Source organism: Anser brachyrhynchus (genome assembly GCF_964034855.1).
Source record: "Anser brachyrhynchus genome assembly, chromosome: 1".
NCBI classification, from domain to species: Eukaryota; Metazoa; Chordata; class Aves; order Anseriformes; family Anatidae; genus Anser; species Anser brachyrhynchus.
In genome coordinates this window covers 195,744,805-195,759,426 of record NC_137694.1, presented here as the reverse complement: position 1 = coordinate 195,759,426, position 14,622 = coordinate 195,744,805, and the positions used below count along the sequence as shown (strand labels likewise).

Below are 14,622 nucleotides of genomic sequence, written 5' to 3'. Positions count from 1 at the left end.
CTGTGGAAAAATGTCTAATTTATATCTTTCCTGTTTTGCAAACCAAAACTTTAGAAAATGCTTTTCAAACTTCACTTCTCTCCTTTAAGTTCTCGTTTCTCTAATCTCTTCCTATCTTAGTGAGATAAATATCAGTCTGAAAAGCAGTGTTCAAGTAGCTAAATTGACAGAGGAGCAAAATTAAAAATTTGCTTCTTCCTTTAACTTTTATACACTCCGTGATGGGGCTATCCATCAAGAGTGAGCTATCTCAGGATTGATCACAGGCCTGGCACAATGTAATTACTGAACCAGAAGCATTGTATTATATAGCATGAAATGAAATAGCAACTTTGCCTTCCACATTATGAACCAGTTGACTAATGATGGAGTGTTGCAATTAGAAAATATGGAAGTAACAAGGCAAGGTATTCCACGGTCTGCTAATGTGTAGAATAAAACTACTGATAGTGTGAAGTAGGGAAATTAAAAACAGTAAAACTGTAACAGAAAATAACAATGGTATTCTTAATAAACTGTAAAAGGAGGGGATGAAGTGTCCTCTAAAGTAGGTCAAGTTTAAAAGGATTATGTGTAGTGCATGAAAAGGGCTTCTTTTCTTGTATCAGTGAACCTTTGTTTTTCTGATTTGCTTTGATGCTTTCTGATGTCTGAGAACTGGTGCATTCATTGGCTTGATAACTGTGACCCAGAATCAGGACATCCTGCTTTAAGAGACCAGGAAGAAAAAATGATGAGACCAAGAGTGAGCACGCAGTGCTCCCTCCCCAAACTCCAATTTCATGCTGTGTGAGTGACAAATGGCCAGACCACAGAGTGACACCGAGCCAAAAGCTCTGGTGGCATAACTAGTGGTTTGAAAAATCATCATTTTGCCATAAATTAGCCTCCCCACAAAAAAGAATGAGAGGAAATTATGAAGTTGCCCCACATCAGTACTGAAAGCGTTCTTCCCCTGCCATCCCCCTCTTATTGCCTGGAATATGTTTCTTCAAATTAGTTGATCATCTGCAAAAATAGGTTGGATATTTATTTTAAAATGCAATATAATTTTTAAGCCTGTATTAAAATCTTTTAGTAGTCATGATGCCAGCTACAAACATTCTGAGTCACTGACGCAAAATAAACCACCCAATATGTGCAAGAACCTGGTCCATTTACATTTTATCTTAACGTCAGCTGCAAACTTCAGCAGTGCCTGAGTGATGCAGGGATTTAGACTTCCAGTGACACCCAGCTTTGTAGGAGGCTGTAGCTGCTGCTGCTGCTCTCAGTCTGCTAGCTGGTGCCATGGGATGGGTGAGGGAGTTTAAACTCCCCTGCCATGGACTTGCCACCGGGGGGCTGCTTGTCCAGGAGTTTTGGCCTCTTGGAAGGAACATTGTCCTAAAGAGCGCAAAATTTAGACAGTGCACTAGCACAAGTGATGGAAAAGGTGAGCAAAAAGTCAAGTGCCGGACCAGAACTTGCAGGATGAGATGCTATTTGAACACCATAGGCAAAAATTTACAGCGTGGTATGTTACTGACAACTGATCCTGGGACTGACTATCATTTCCAATGGGAGTCAACCAGTGTTACAGCCTAGGTGTCCAGCATTGATTGTAACATGCTACTACAAGTGCCAGAGAGTGCTGTGAGGTGCTGTCAGGGTCCTGAGGGCACCACCAGGCCTTACTGGGCCTCCCCCCTCCCTGTCCACGGCCAGGACTCCATCTCAGCTCAGCCTGGGGCCTGATGCCTGCTCCAGTGACCAATGTGATTTATCAGCCCCTTTCCAGACTTGGAGAGGAGGATTTTGTCTGAAAGATCCTTCCTTCCTTCCTTCCTTCCTTCCTTCCTTCCTTCCTTCCTTCCTTCCTTCCTTCCTTCCTTCCTTCCTTCCTTCCTTCCTTCCTTCCTTCCTTCCTTCCTTCCTTCCTTCCTTCCTTCCTTCCTTCCTTCCTTCCTTCCTTCCTTCCTTCCTTCCTTCCTTCCTTCCTTCCTTCCTTCCTTCCTTCCTTCCTTCCTTCCTTCCTTCCTTCCTTCCTTCCTTCCTTCCTTCCTTCCTTCCTTCCTTCCTTCCTTCCTTCCTTCCTTCCTTCCTTCCTTCCTTCCTTCCTTCCTTCCTTCCTTCCTTCCTTCCTTCCTTCCTTCCTTCCTTCCTTCCTTCCTTCCTTCCTTCCTTCCTTCCTTCCTTCCTCCCTCCCTCCCTCCCTCCCTCCCTCCCTCCCTCCCTCCCTCCCTCCCTCCCTCCCTCCCTCCCTCCCTCTCTCTCTCTCTCTCTCTCTCTCTCTCCTGGGACATAGTATTAATGTAATTCATCTACACTTTGAAAGGGAACTTGGCAGATAACTGTCCAGTTCAAGATGTCACATACGAACAACATGCACTCCTGGATTACTCAAGGAACTGGCGTAGCAGCTGTATTTTGGGCAACTTCTACTAGCAGACCACTGGAGAACTGCCTGATGTAACCGAGAGCCCCATTCTCTACTCATAAAAGTTCACAAGAATGCAAGATACAACACTTCTTTCCCTCCTGGTCCCTTCACGCTATTTCAGAGCTACCAGTGACCAAGAAGCTCTTTCCAGCATGTAATGCGGCTTGAGGAAAGTGGTACTGGCTTGTCTCGTTTTGCCCAGTCTTGCTGTTGTCCCAGGGGCAGCAACAGCAGTGACAATAAGGACACCACTAAGCAGTCACATCGCTCCTAACTCCACTAGTCGGTGCTGGAGAACTGCTCTGTGCACCACAGGTTGGTCTGCCAGGAGCTCAGCTCTGCAAGACCTCATGGACAGTTATCAGGACCTCCTCTGGCTGTTACCAGACCGACTTTCTGGTAGACGTGCAGCCTCCTGTCAGGTCTTTAATCCACTGCCCAGCACGGCTGCCTACTCTCAGCTCACACTGATGAGAAATCTGCAAAGTTGAGAGAGAAACCTCAGGAAGTTTGTAGAGAAGAGCTGAACAAGATAAGGGAAGAAGAATACAGACAGAGGTAGAATTGTTAAGATAGCATCAGTAGCAATTTGAAGATTTAATGGACAAAAAAACCTACCAACATGGAATGATTAAGAAAGCCCAAAATGAAATAAACAGCCAAACAAACAAGTTGGAAGGCAGCAACTCAGCACTATCAGAGAGCTCCAAGGAGCCCTGGAGGACGACCCTTCCTCTCCGAGCTAGCAAAGTCTTCTTGAGGTAACAAGGATGCTAATGCTTAGTCTGACTGTTTATTAAATCCAAATCATCTTTTGTCTTAATAAATATTTTATACTTTGTGCAAGTATTGTTTGCAGCATCTTTTATGCCCAGTGAACTTGCTCAAAGTGTTCCAGAGACAACGCTGGGCAGCCTACTCAAGGACGCGAAGCTGACTTTGAATCCTACCGTGCTTTCACAGGTGTGCCCCGCTGAAGCATGGCTGCTGGGCTCTTCTTGGGGATCACGTTTACGACTTTGCCCTGTGTTTGAGCTTCTCCATTTTATTTTATGATACTGTTAAGCATTAGTCAGTCCGTCTCCAAACTGTATTGTGAAAACCCCTCTCCTTCCCTCCCCACCCCATTACTTGCCTTTTCCTCCACAAGTTTTTTCCCTCTTGTCTCAAAGCCGTTCCCGGTCTGGGAATGTCACCCAGATTACTTACAATCACACGCTCTTCTTGTAAGCAGGAGTCCAAATTTATCTAGCATAGGAACTGAGTTCATGTGTACGTCTTGACCTTGGTGACATTTATGTGGTCTAAACCTTGCCCTTAGGCTTTGCTGTCAAGAGCCCAAGTTGGTAAATGAGGCAATTAAGTTTTAAGAGATTGCAGATTAGTATTTGAAAATAAGACATTTAAATTAAAATTACAAAATGACTGCAATTTTGGTATGAAAAAAAGCAGGCTAGAAAACCGTTGCATTAAACTCTGTAATTTGCTCTGCATTTTTTGTTGAAACTGTATTTTCAATGATTTATGATGATACTTAATTTCATCATTCAGTATTTTCCACAAGGTTCTGTATAACCAAAGGATCCATCATTTCCCTAGGAAGCTGAATAGACAGTTGTTGGGAGGAAATAATTGCTTACATACTGCTCTATTCACATTTGGAGAAGCGTTCAAATTTATGAAATGAAAAAATAATCATTCAGATTTATCTCAACTTTTTTTTCCCCAAAAAACTTGGGAAAATGTTCTTAAGGGATGATTTACAAGATGTCCAATGTAAAATACAAGCCATTATTTTAATGGTTAAGTCATTCAACTGGAGTAAAATGCGAAGGCAGCAGCACTGGTGTTAAGCAGCAGCAATAACTCCCTCCCAACAGGAGCCAGATACCACATCTGCTCCTCCTCCCTGGCTGAGTGCCTCTCACTGACAAGACCACAGAAGCATTCTCTGTCCTGGCTTGGTCCATCAGGTCCCCAGCTCGTGCACTGGTGGCTGCATTGCCCCCCGTTCCTCAGTTTGGCAGAAGTCACCTAGAAAGTTGGTCGCCTTAGGACACAGCCGTTGTGAACTCCAAGTTATCCCACTACCTGGGTAAATGCCCTAAGCAACCCCCCAGATTTTCTGAATTCTGCCTCTCCTGCATTATGAAAGGGGAAGATAAGTCATTTCTTCATATTGAGAGAAAAACTTTGACAGATGAGCACAGAAAACAATTTTTAATATAAATTTTTTTGACACATCAGGGAGATGAGAAGTCCTCACTTTATTTCATGAAGAACAATTTCAGATACTTTTCTCCCTGAGGCATTCCTATCCAGCTGGTTTGCGTCTTCTTCCTTTTTCCTTTCTGAATTAAGTGCTGCCTGGTTTGAGTCCTACTCTGAGATGCCTCATCTCTCCCACTTAGAGGCACCAGCAACTTTGGGGCGTTGCAATATTAAGTATCCAGCTTTCTCTTCATATATTGCTGTAAAGAAACACTCTCAAGAGTGATTTTGGGTTGTAGTAGTCAAATTTATTTTCACTGTAGAAGCACACTTGTTTCAGTAATAAAAAAATAACATTTTCTTTGCAGAATAAAAGTAATCCTGTAGTGGTATAAATATATTTACTTGCACAAGAATCCACGTAAGTCACTCAATGTATATTCAGATTTAGTATTCCCATACTCCTAAGTGTCAAATGGAGTCAAAAAAGATAGTTGCTCACAGAAAGATGAGAAATCTAAAGTCTGGCTCAGTTGGGATTTACAAATACATATATGAAATAAAAGAAATCCTGTTGTTGTTTTTTTTTTCTTTTAAATGAATACTTTGCACATGAAAAATACTGACAGCCATCAGCACTGACCATTTCTGTTTGCCTAACTAAAACATGCTGAATGGCATCAGCCATAGAAGCCTCTTCAGCCTGTCTCATGGACATAACCTCAGTGCTGCCTAGGCAGAACTAGTATCAAAAGTCTTAGTGTTCAAGCTCAGCGCTCCTTAGCCTGTGCTCAGCCTCCTCCTCCACTCACAGGCCTCCCATCGTCAGTTAATCTCTTTCAAGGAACTAGCCAGGTCTAGTTGCTTTACTTCAGGGGACTGACCAGACAGCAGTTACATCCTGCTACTAAGCCCCTGTGCTGCTAACCCAGATGTAAAATGCTCCATACAGCATTATTAATGACCTGACGGAACCACAGTCCAGCTTACGGTAACTATGGTTATGTGTAACTTTATCTGGTATGAATACTTCACGTAAAAAGAAAGAACACTATTTTCCACACTTGCATTCAGTTCAGGTCATGGAACAACAGTAAACACCACTGTAGTGGATTTAGCCTGTATATACTTCTTTAACTTCTAGACAATTGCTAAACTCCTCTTTTAGCTGTGGGAGTAGAAAAACCCAAAGAGGGGAAATTAAATTTAATAAATCAATCACATCACGACTGTGTTATTATGTTCTGCCTAATTATACCTATTTACTGTGTGGGCTATCCTCAGCACCATGCCCTCAGAACATATGCTGATTTATTCTGATGCTCCCTTACTGTTACTGCATTAAAAAAAAAAGTACAACAGTCAATCTTCTCAACATGTCTGTGAAACGAGGACACCAAACTAATACAACACAATACTTAAGACAAGAGAACATAACATTTAGTTTTGATACACTGAAACACAACTTCACACATAAGCTTATTTATGTAGGCACACTGACTTATTGAGCACCATTCTTTTTTCCCCCCCATTTTTTTTTTTTTTTTTTAAAGTTTAACATCAACATTCAACTCTGAACAGGAGAACATTAAACCTCTAGGACAGTTTCAGTATTAGGAAAAGAACTACCTCTATTTTACAAACATCAAATCGCTAGTACTGACTCCTCAGTTGAGAAGTTTACTGCAAATGACCCTCTCTCTGAATTCGCAGGCGTTCTTTTTCCACTTGCAAGCGTTCCTTCTCAATCTGCAGCTTCTCTGACTCAAACTTTAGGAACTGCAGCCTCTCTTTCTCTAACTGCAAACGTTCTTTCTCAAGTTTTAACTTCTCAGTTTCTAGATCCAGAGGCTGCACGACAGGCTTTTCTGTTTGGGTCAGATCGTTTTCCAGGGCAGGTTTTTCAGCATGCAGAGTCTCTAGCCTCAGTTTCTCCCGCTCAATCTGAAGTCGCTCCTTCTCAAGCTGAAGTCTCTCATGCTCTAAGTCAACATGCCGCAAACGTTCTTTTTCAATTTGCAGGCGCTCCTTCTCCACTTGCAATCTTTCAGCTTCTATGTCTAGTCGCTGCTTCTCCAGCTCCACCTTCTGCTTCTCCAGATTTATAAGCAAGTGAGAATCTTCATAGGCTAACCTAGCTTGAGCAGAGCTTAGATTTCCAAACTCCTCAATGTGGGTGAAATCTGGTAGGTCATTTTCTTTTTTCGAATCTGGCAAAACTGATGACAAAATTTCTTCTTCTTCCTCAATAGGAAACTGCAGAGAGGAATGCAATACACCAGAATTACATTCCAGTTTCTGTGCTGGAATAATGTCACATACAACTTCATTGGAAATAACAGATACTGTTTTTTTCACAGAATCTCAGAATGGTTGAGGTTGGAAAGGACCTCTGGAGATCATCTGGTCCAATTGACCTGCAAAGCAGGATCGCCTATAGCACATTGCACAGGAGGACATCCAGAAGGGTTCTGAATATCTCCAGAGAAGGAGACTCCACAACCTCTCTGGACAACCTGAGCCAGTGCTCTGTCACCCTGCCCTCAGTCTTCTTCTCCATCTTAAAAATACCCCCAAACTATTTAACTTAGATTCTACAAAATAACCATGCTAGATCAAAAGACTGGTTTTTTGCGTTTACATGGGAAACACACTTGATCTGTAAGTTAATACTTGGCCATGAAAAATGTAAAATCAGTTTGTCTGTGGACATGCAAGAGCAGCATAGAAAACACTGCATGAGAGATATTAGAGTATTCAGAACCACTGACAGAAAACTGGATCTAGAAAGCCCGTGTTGTTCTTACTTTTCATATAGCTCAGTGACATTTACTTAAGCCACTGGGAATTTCTTGTGACTAATTATCTATCAGAGCAGCAGGATCCATAAACTATGTGGCACGTACACTAACCCAGCCCTCATTAACACGAGGATTTAATTTCTAAAAACATTTAACACTGTACAGTATTTAAAACCATCTGACATTTTTCACACGCTCCTAACCCTTCAAACTGCATTAATCGGGTCAATGAACAGGACTTGTTCAACCAAGTTTATGTTGTCATGTTTGCTGGAAAACCACTTATGATGCAGATGATTAGGGGGGTTAGTACCGCTGTTCTTGGTGGAGCATAAAGGCTGTAATTCTGCAGGAGTTATGTGCTACACATTCATAGTACACAAGGGATCACTGTGACCCATTGTGTATACTGCAAATGGTCGGCAAACTGAGCAAGTTATGGGTTCAGAGAACAATTAAAACAACGAGAGCCACTGCCACTCTTTTAGTATTAGAGAAGACAGACACCTTTCTTCAGCAGCTGTCAGGCAGCAGTCCCCCTACCATTTAACAGTTTCTTGTGATTTTTGGCAGCACATATCCTATCTGAGCTAAGACTCAGATGTTCCCAATCTAAAGAGAAAGTATCCCTTTTTTAATGAGCACTATACACTTGTACAGACAGAACAAATCTATTGCTTTGTACAGGCAGACTGAAACAGACCGATTTCAGTCTCATTGGCTGCCTATCCCAGGCAGGACAGCCATGGTGCTACTGAGAGCAGAAACCAGGCCACAAGACTCACAGCTGCTTGATGCAATTCACACTACAGTTCTGACATAGGAATGGCTGATTGATTTATTCAAGTAACATGTTCATCTCCCATGGGTCCATTTTAAGAAATGCAAACACTGTGCAATCGTGCCTCCAGGCAATGTATACTTTCATTTGTTAAAGAGGTGCATCTCTCTTCTCCCTTCATCCATTCCAATAGCCTAACTTAATAAAATAACCAGTTTCCTTCAAGAGTGTATTTTCATCCTACTGACTGAAATAATTCCTATCTATGACACACAGAAATGGAAGAACGTATAAATACACACTTGTTGTTTTGAGAAATATCAACCTTCCATAGCATTGCAAGTTGCTAGATTTAAATATCATCTTTCTGAAACATACCTGCTCCTACAATTTCCTTAATTCACACATTCAGACAAGACAGAGATGCTATGAAAAAAACAGAGCAAAATGTCCCACACTGAAGTGAAAAGGGGGCCATATTGCACATAGCTAATGCATGCCAGTCACTTACCTCAAAGTTTTGTGGATCCTCCTCTTCTTCTTCTACTTTGATTTCTGTTAAAGATCCACCTGCTTCTCTGAAGTCGGTGATATTCTGCCATTCAAAACTAGATTCGTTTGCAAATCCCATTTTGTCATCCATATCTTCATTGAGAGAGTCATCTAGATCAGATGAAGGAAGATGAAACCCAGCACCTACCATCTTGATGTTTGCATTCAGGCGTTTTCTCTTCATGAGTGCTCTCCAGTCAAGGTACCTCCTTTTCACTTCTGTCCCTGTTCTCTGCTCTCCTTCACCTACAGCGTTTACACACTCTGCTATTTCCTCCCAAGCCTTCCGTTTCATCTCATTAATTGTTGTATTAAGTTGTTTCGAAAAGAGTACTTCTCTCCTTTTTCTGATTTCCTTAAGGAGAGTTTGAGTTTCCTGAACACTAAAATTACTTTTTCTTTTTCTTTTCAATTGTTTCATTTTTTCCAGCTTTAATCTAATAATTTTACCACAGCAGACTACAAGGATTATTTGACGCTAATCAGCTAGTAATACAAATAAAATTTAGCAATGAAAGCAGAGCTCATTTCTCGTGAAATGATTTTTCTCTTCACTTTGTAGTATTTTCCTATTTGTCAGGCTTCCTAAGAGAAAAAAGAACAAACAAAATAAATCTCAAAGATATACACTGTGTATTTTCCTTTAATGAACTCGGCTCCAAAATCACCAGTTAAGGAATGCATATTCTGAATCGACTGCTCATCTGATAGAAGAAAACAATTTTGTTAAACCCTGAATACAAAGTAGCTACAGATAAGCTTCTCTAAACTCATATGAATTATAAATCCATTAATATATCCATGTCACAAACCGTTAAGGTTGAGTTGGTATTTCCATTATAGAAATACAGCTATTTTCCTTCAGCTCTTACAGTTTTGCCAGTTAGGATACGCTTAAGGCTGAAATTTGACATATACATCTCAGTTTGAACGTCATTTCCAAAAGAAGCTAAAATTGTTACATCATTACTTCAAAAACAAAATGTTTAGACAAATGAAATTTGAGACATTTTTAAACTACTTCTGTGCAAGAGAAAAAAAAGCACGTATGTTAAAAGTTGAAGTTTTAGAGGTTCTTCTGACTTATCTTAATCATAAAAAAGAACTGAAGCAACCCTGCTGAATAACAGAAACTAACTATTTGAACTAACTGTTCAAACAAATGCCACACAGTAGAGATGTTTCAATAGAAAATAGATTTAGGAATAAGTCATTACACGCCCATGTTCCATCCTCCATAGTCCTCACACTGTAAAACACCTCAATTCATGTCGGATGTGATCACAGGTTCAAAGCTCAGTGCCTCTGCCCCAGCTCCAGCTAATCCCATGCCTGATGCTGAGGAGACGGCTCAACCCAGTAACACACCTGACATCATGCACACCTCGAAGAGGAAGCAGAAAGTTTGAGTAGGAGAAACATGGGACTGTTACTACAATGATGAATATAGCACAGACCACATTACTAAAAAAACAAAAACAAAACAAAAAGAAAAAAGAGAGAGAGACTGAGAATCAACAATGACCCCTGTTCAGACTGCTCGGTAAAAGTCCATCTTAGGATTCTTCATGAACTTTCTTTTCTACCACATTAACCTCCCACTGTTAGAAGGCGGCTTTAAACCACCAGGGCAATAATTCACTATACTTACAGTTTCAAGTTATGCTTATTATTAATTATTGTATTATTAATCCAGTTTGCCTTTTGTCCACCAGAAGCATACAGCTCAAACATTATATATTTGATTGCTACTGACTAATGACTAGTGGATTTTATCCTTAGGTAACTTCCCCCCCAGGTTATATAGGATTCTTGTATTACTAAGTATTTTTCTCCTGTTATTCTCCTGAAGTTGGTTAAAACTTACACATCAGCACATCACACGAAAGCTCTCCATTCAGGAGGTAAGGCACATGATAGTTCAGAGATCAGTCTCCACCTCCTGTGCACTATTTACTGCAAATAACTGGTTCACATACAAAGTTTTCTGTATCAAACAACATTCTTTCATACCCAACACATAAGCATACTGGCATCATTTTTTTTTCCAATATTGCATTTAGGAAATTGTTTTACTAAATTTCCTGGTTGAAATATTGTCCCTACTGGGAAATCATTTATTTCTGGTGGTTAATAACTAGCCAATATGGAAGACCTGAGTCCCAAGAACAAATCAATTTCATAGAACATAAACCTGCATCAGCATGGACCACTGTATGGTGCTCCCATGCAGCTACCTGGCACTTGACTCCTCAAACTCAAGTTGGAAACTGCCTATTGTTGTTCAAAATGCAATGCAACTTCCTGCCTTTCTGAAAATAAAATTGATTCATTTTGAAAAAAGGCAGTTACGGGAGAATATACTATCTCTTAGGTTGTTAATGTAGACACTCAGCTTGCCATGACTAGTAATATAAAAAGAAGCAAATAACTTTCTGCAGTTTAAAGTCAGGTTTATACCACAACACAGCACTCTATCTGCTAGAATTACATACTTCATTCCTAACACTCTTTACCTGATCTTTAAGCTATTCCCTTAACCTTCATTATTATAACATTGCCATGAAAAGATACTTGGGTGTTCAAGGAAGCAGTAGCATATTTATTTGTGTCTAGCAGCAAGTCAATTTATTTGGTACTTACTGTGCTTTTCAAACCCAAATTGCAATGTTAGTGCTTCTCTGTTATTATGGCAATTGAATTTCTTGACCTATCTATCAAACTCTTAAGTTTATTTTGTGTAAAGTGCTATTTTTTTGTTCAGTTGATTAAAAAAAAAAAATACTTAAAAAGCCATTGAGCAGGTAAATTCTGCAGAAAATTGCCAGTACACAGAAAGAATTAAGACCACTTTTAGAAGTATCACTGTTAATACACATATTCTGGATTGATAAATAAATAAAGCCAAACTCTTGGTGCCAGGTGCTTCATGTTTACTTCAGAAACTGTGTATGCGCATGCATGTGCGTGCCTGTCTGCCTGTTTCCCAAGTAAGAAGTACTACACTGAGCTCTTACAGCACAGTTTTTCTGACTTCTCACTACCAAGGCAGTGAACTTTTGTTTAAGGTCAAACCCTACTTATGTTTACTGAACTTGGTAGAATTTCACATGCTTGATTCTAAGCAGGTACCTAAGCAAACATCCAAGTACTAGCTATTGGACAATGGGTCTGACTTTACAAAGCACTGGATAAATCTAACGCTTAGAAGTACTCTTAACTGTCTTTTTTCTTAACATAAATATTAGACTCTTGCCAAATCAAAGCTGTTTTCATCTCAAAGCAAACACTGGCTAAGTCCTTTACTTAGTCCCAGCTGGGATCAACAAGGTTCTGGTCATTCCAGTAACTGGGAATCACAGGATTTTAAAAGCTCATTTTATTTCTTTGTAACCCTGGCCCTTCCTAAATTCCTCAGTGCTAGCATGGCAGAGGAAAGTAGGCACAATCACGGGGGGAAAAAAAAAAAGAGAGAGAGGGCAAGGGGAAAGGGGTGTTTCAAATCATTTTTTTCATCCTTGTTATCTTCTAAATATAATTCTATATGAATATGGAAGATACAGACAACTGAGTTTTCCTCTTAGCTCCAGGTCACGTTGAGTTAAAAAACACAAAAGTCAGGCTACTCTGCGGGTCAGGCTCACTGCTGCTCACCCAGATGCTCTGCATTACCTGCCCAGTCTCCCCTTCCACTCTTGAAAACTCCTGACATAATATTCCCTCACTTGCAATTTTCTTTTAAACTTCTTTTTTTTTTGCTATAGCAAGATAGAAGCTCCTGAAAGCAACTACAAAGCCTACCCGTTTTAAAACTCATGGCTAATTGATAAGCACATCTTACCTTTTCTCTTTCCTTTCTGAAAGTATATTGCCTCGTTAAAGACGTTTCTTTTCTAATTAATTCAAGTGGTGTTAATGTATTGTCTTAACATTATATTGACTTCCAGATTTGGATCAACTCCACTGTGGGACTATTTACCTTTCTGATATATTAATAAAAAGCAGTATTATTTAACTAAAGCTGAGGTTTGTAATATTCTGGTTTCTGGTATTGCTAGATGGTGCCCAGGATATTACTTTTTAATTCAGAAAAATGAACTGTTACATGCTCGAAGTTTTTAAGGGGCAAGGACAGGTAACAAGTCTAGAACATGGAAATGCATATATTCAGCGATAATTCTAGACAAACGTTACAGCTTTTTCCAGAGAAAAAGCATATGGTGATAAGAGCAGAGGTGAAAAAAGTCCAGTTACGTGACAGAGAAATCTCTGGGAAGTAACAGGACACAAACAGCCCAAACATGACTAGTCATGCACCCCATCACATGGCACGGGGCTCGCTGCAAATGCAAAAGTCTGTTTGCATATTTGCACCTTTTGGGTAGACATGCAACCTGCTGGCCAGAGAAACAGAAACACTGTTGATCATGAGAGAACAGAAAGCTTTCAAAGGGCTTCCAGGTAAGACAGCAGCATGATGCTGTGAGTCTGATGCAGTCCTGTCAGGCAGAAGCAAGCGAAGGTTAAGACGGTCCTCGTATCTGGACTAAAGAAGACGAAACTACTTGTCAGCGTTGAAATGAAACAGGTATTGCAAAAGTGAACAGAACGTAAATACACAGACCAGTAATAACTGCAGAGTACAGACCGACAGAGGCATCCACATTCTGTGCCTTTTTGTTTCCTTTGCTCACATCTTACTGCGTGCACATGCTGAAATGGAGCGCTTAAAGCTGCAACAAAAACCCCACAGCCAGAATTTGCCAAACACCCCCCAAACCCCATGCATTCACCAGGGCTGAAGGACTGTTGTTAGCATTAAGCTTGAATTGTCCTCTAGAAAAACCTGACCTCTATTTTAATTATTATTATACCTACATAGTTCAGCTTTTTTCTTTTACAACTCTCAGAGGCCAAGACTAAGAAATAAGTTTTAAGCGAGGAAACCCTGCAGCCAATTCTTCTGAAATTTAAGATTTTTAAATTTTAAGCTCCTTGGAGGCTCTGCACGCGATGATGAAGCCCGGGGCTTTCTGGAAGCCCTGAGGCGCGATCCCTCCCCCCCTCGTTGGGGCCGCGACGAGCCGCGTTCGTGCGGCGAGATTCTGGCGGGGCGCCGGAGGCCGGCCCTGAGGGAGGCCGCCGGGCCCACAGCCCCCTTCCCATGGGCAGGGGGCGCGGAACCGCGCCGGGAAGGCCTCCCCCGCTCGCAGCCCCTCCGGGAGGCCGGGAGAGGCGGCAACAAAGGCGGGTCGGGCCCGCGGCCCCTCATGGCGGCGGCCCCCCCCCCCCCCGCCCGCCCCACTCCCCGGGGAGCCCCGCGCGCCGCTCACCTGCACCCACCTCGCCCCGCCGCGCCACCGGCCCTTTAACGCCCGCCGCCCGTCCATTGGGCGAGCCGCGTGCCTGTCAGCCCGTCCTGCGCGCCTATTGGTGGGCTGGGCCCGTCGCTTCGTTTTTACCCCGCCCTCCCGCCCTCCCTCCAGCCGCGCCGAGGCGCTCCCGGTACGCGCTGGGAGCTGTAACAGCTCTCCCCGCGGGGCCGCCGCAGCGCGCAACCCGCGGGCGGCCGTTGGTTGCAGCCGCTGCTTGTCTTGAGGATGCTTTGCGGTGATTGGCTAACCGCTGATAAAGCCCGCCTCTTCCTCAATGAGCTTCCGGCGGCGCGTTTCTCGCCGGGTCAGTGAGGCGGAGGGCGGGGCCGCGGGCGGGGCCGCGGGCGGGGCCGGGCGGGGCCGGGCGCTCGCTCTGCGCTGCGCCCCGTTACCATGGTAACGCGGCCTGTGCTAGGCTGCGGGCGTGCAGCGGGCTGAGAAATAAACTTACTATTTATCACTTGGTTCATACAGCTTTTG

The 14,622-nt window shown here is 42.3% G+C and overlaps 1 protein-coding gene across 2 annotated transcripts; it reads right to left on the bottom strand.

Annotated features, from left to right (window-relative positions):
* Nucleotides 1-4,919: 4,919 nt before the first annotated feature.
* Nucleotides 4,920-14,338, bottom strand: MSANTD4 (Myb/SANT DNA binding domain containing 4 with coiled-coils). Of its 2 annotated transcripts, none has more exons than XM_080580810.1 (3): nucleotides 14,111-14,338; nucleotides 8,727-9,352; nucleotides 4,920-6,889 (listed from the first exon to the last, which is right to left on the bottom strand). In XM_080580810.1, the coding sequence occupies exons 2-3, from the start codon at nucleotides 9,186-9,188 to the stop codon at nucleotides 6,314-6,316; spliced, it is 1,038 nt and encodes a 345-aa protein (XP_080436936.1). In that variant the 5' UTR covers nucleotides 9,189-9,352; nucleotides 14,111-14,338; the 3' UTR covers nucleotides 4,920-6,313. The 2 variants fall into 2 exon arrangements, with proteins under 2 accessions (XP_080436936.1, XP_080436937.1); XM_080580811.1 differs by lacking the exon at nucleotides 14,111-14,338 and adding an exon at nucleotides 13,646-14,108.
* Between the last annotated feature and the right edge of the window lie 284 nt (nucleotides 14,339-14,622).

Bases quoted from the DNA above. Each gene is read 5' to 3' on its own strand.
- MSANTD4 (XM_080580810.1), bottom strand. From the start codon at position 9,188: ATGAAACAATTGAAAAGAAAAAGAAAAAGTAATTTTAGTGTTCAGGAA. The intron at 6,890-8,726 runs GTAAGTGACTGG...TCCTCTCTGCAG, and splicing joins AGGATCCACAAAACTTTGAG to TTTCCTATTGAGGAAGAAGA.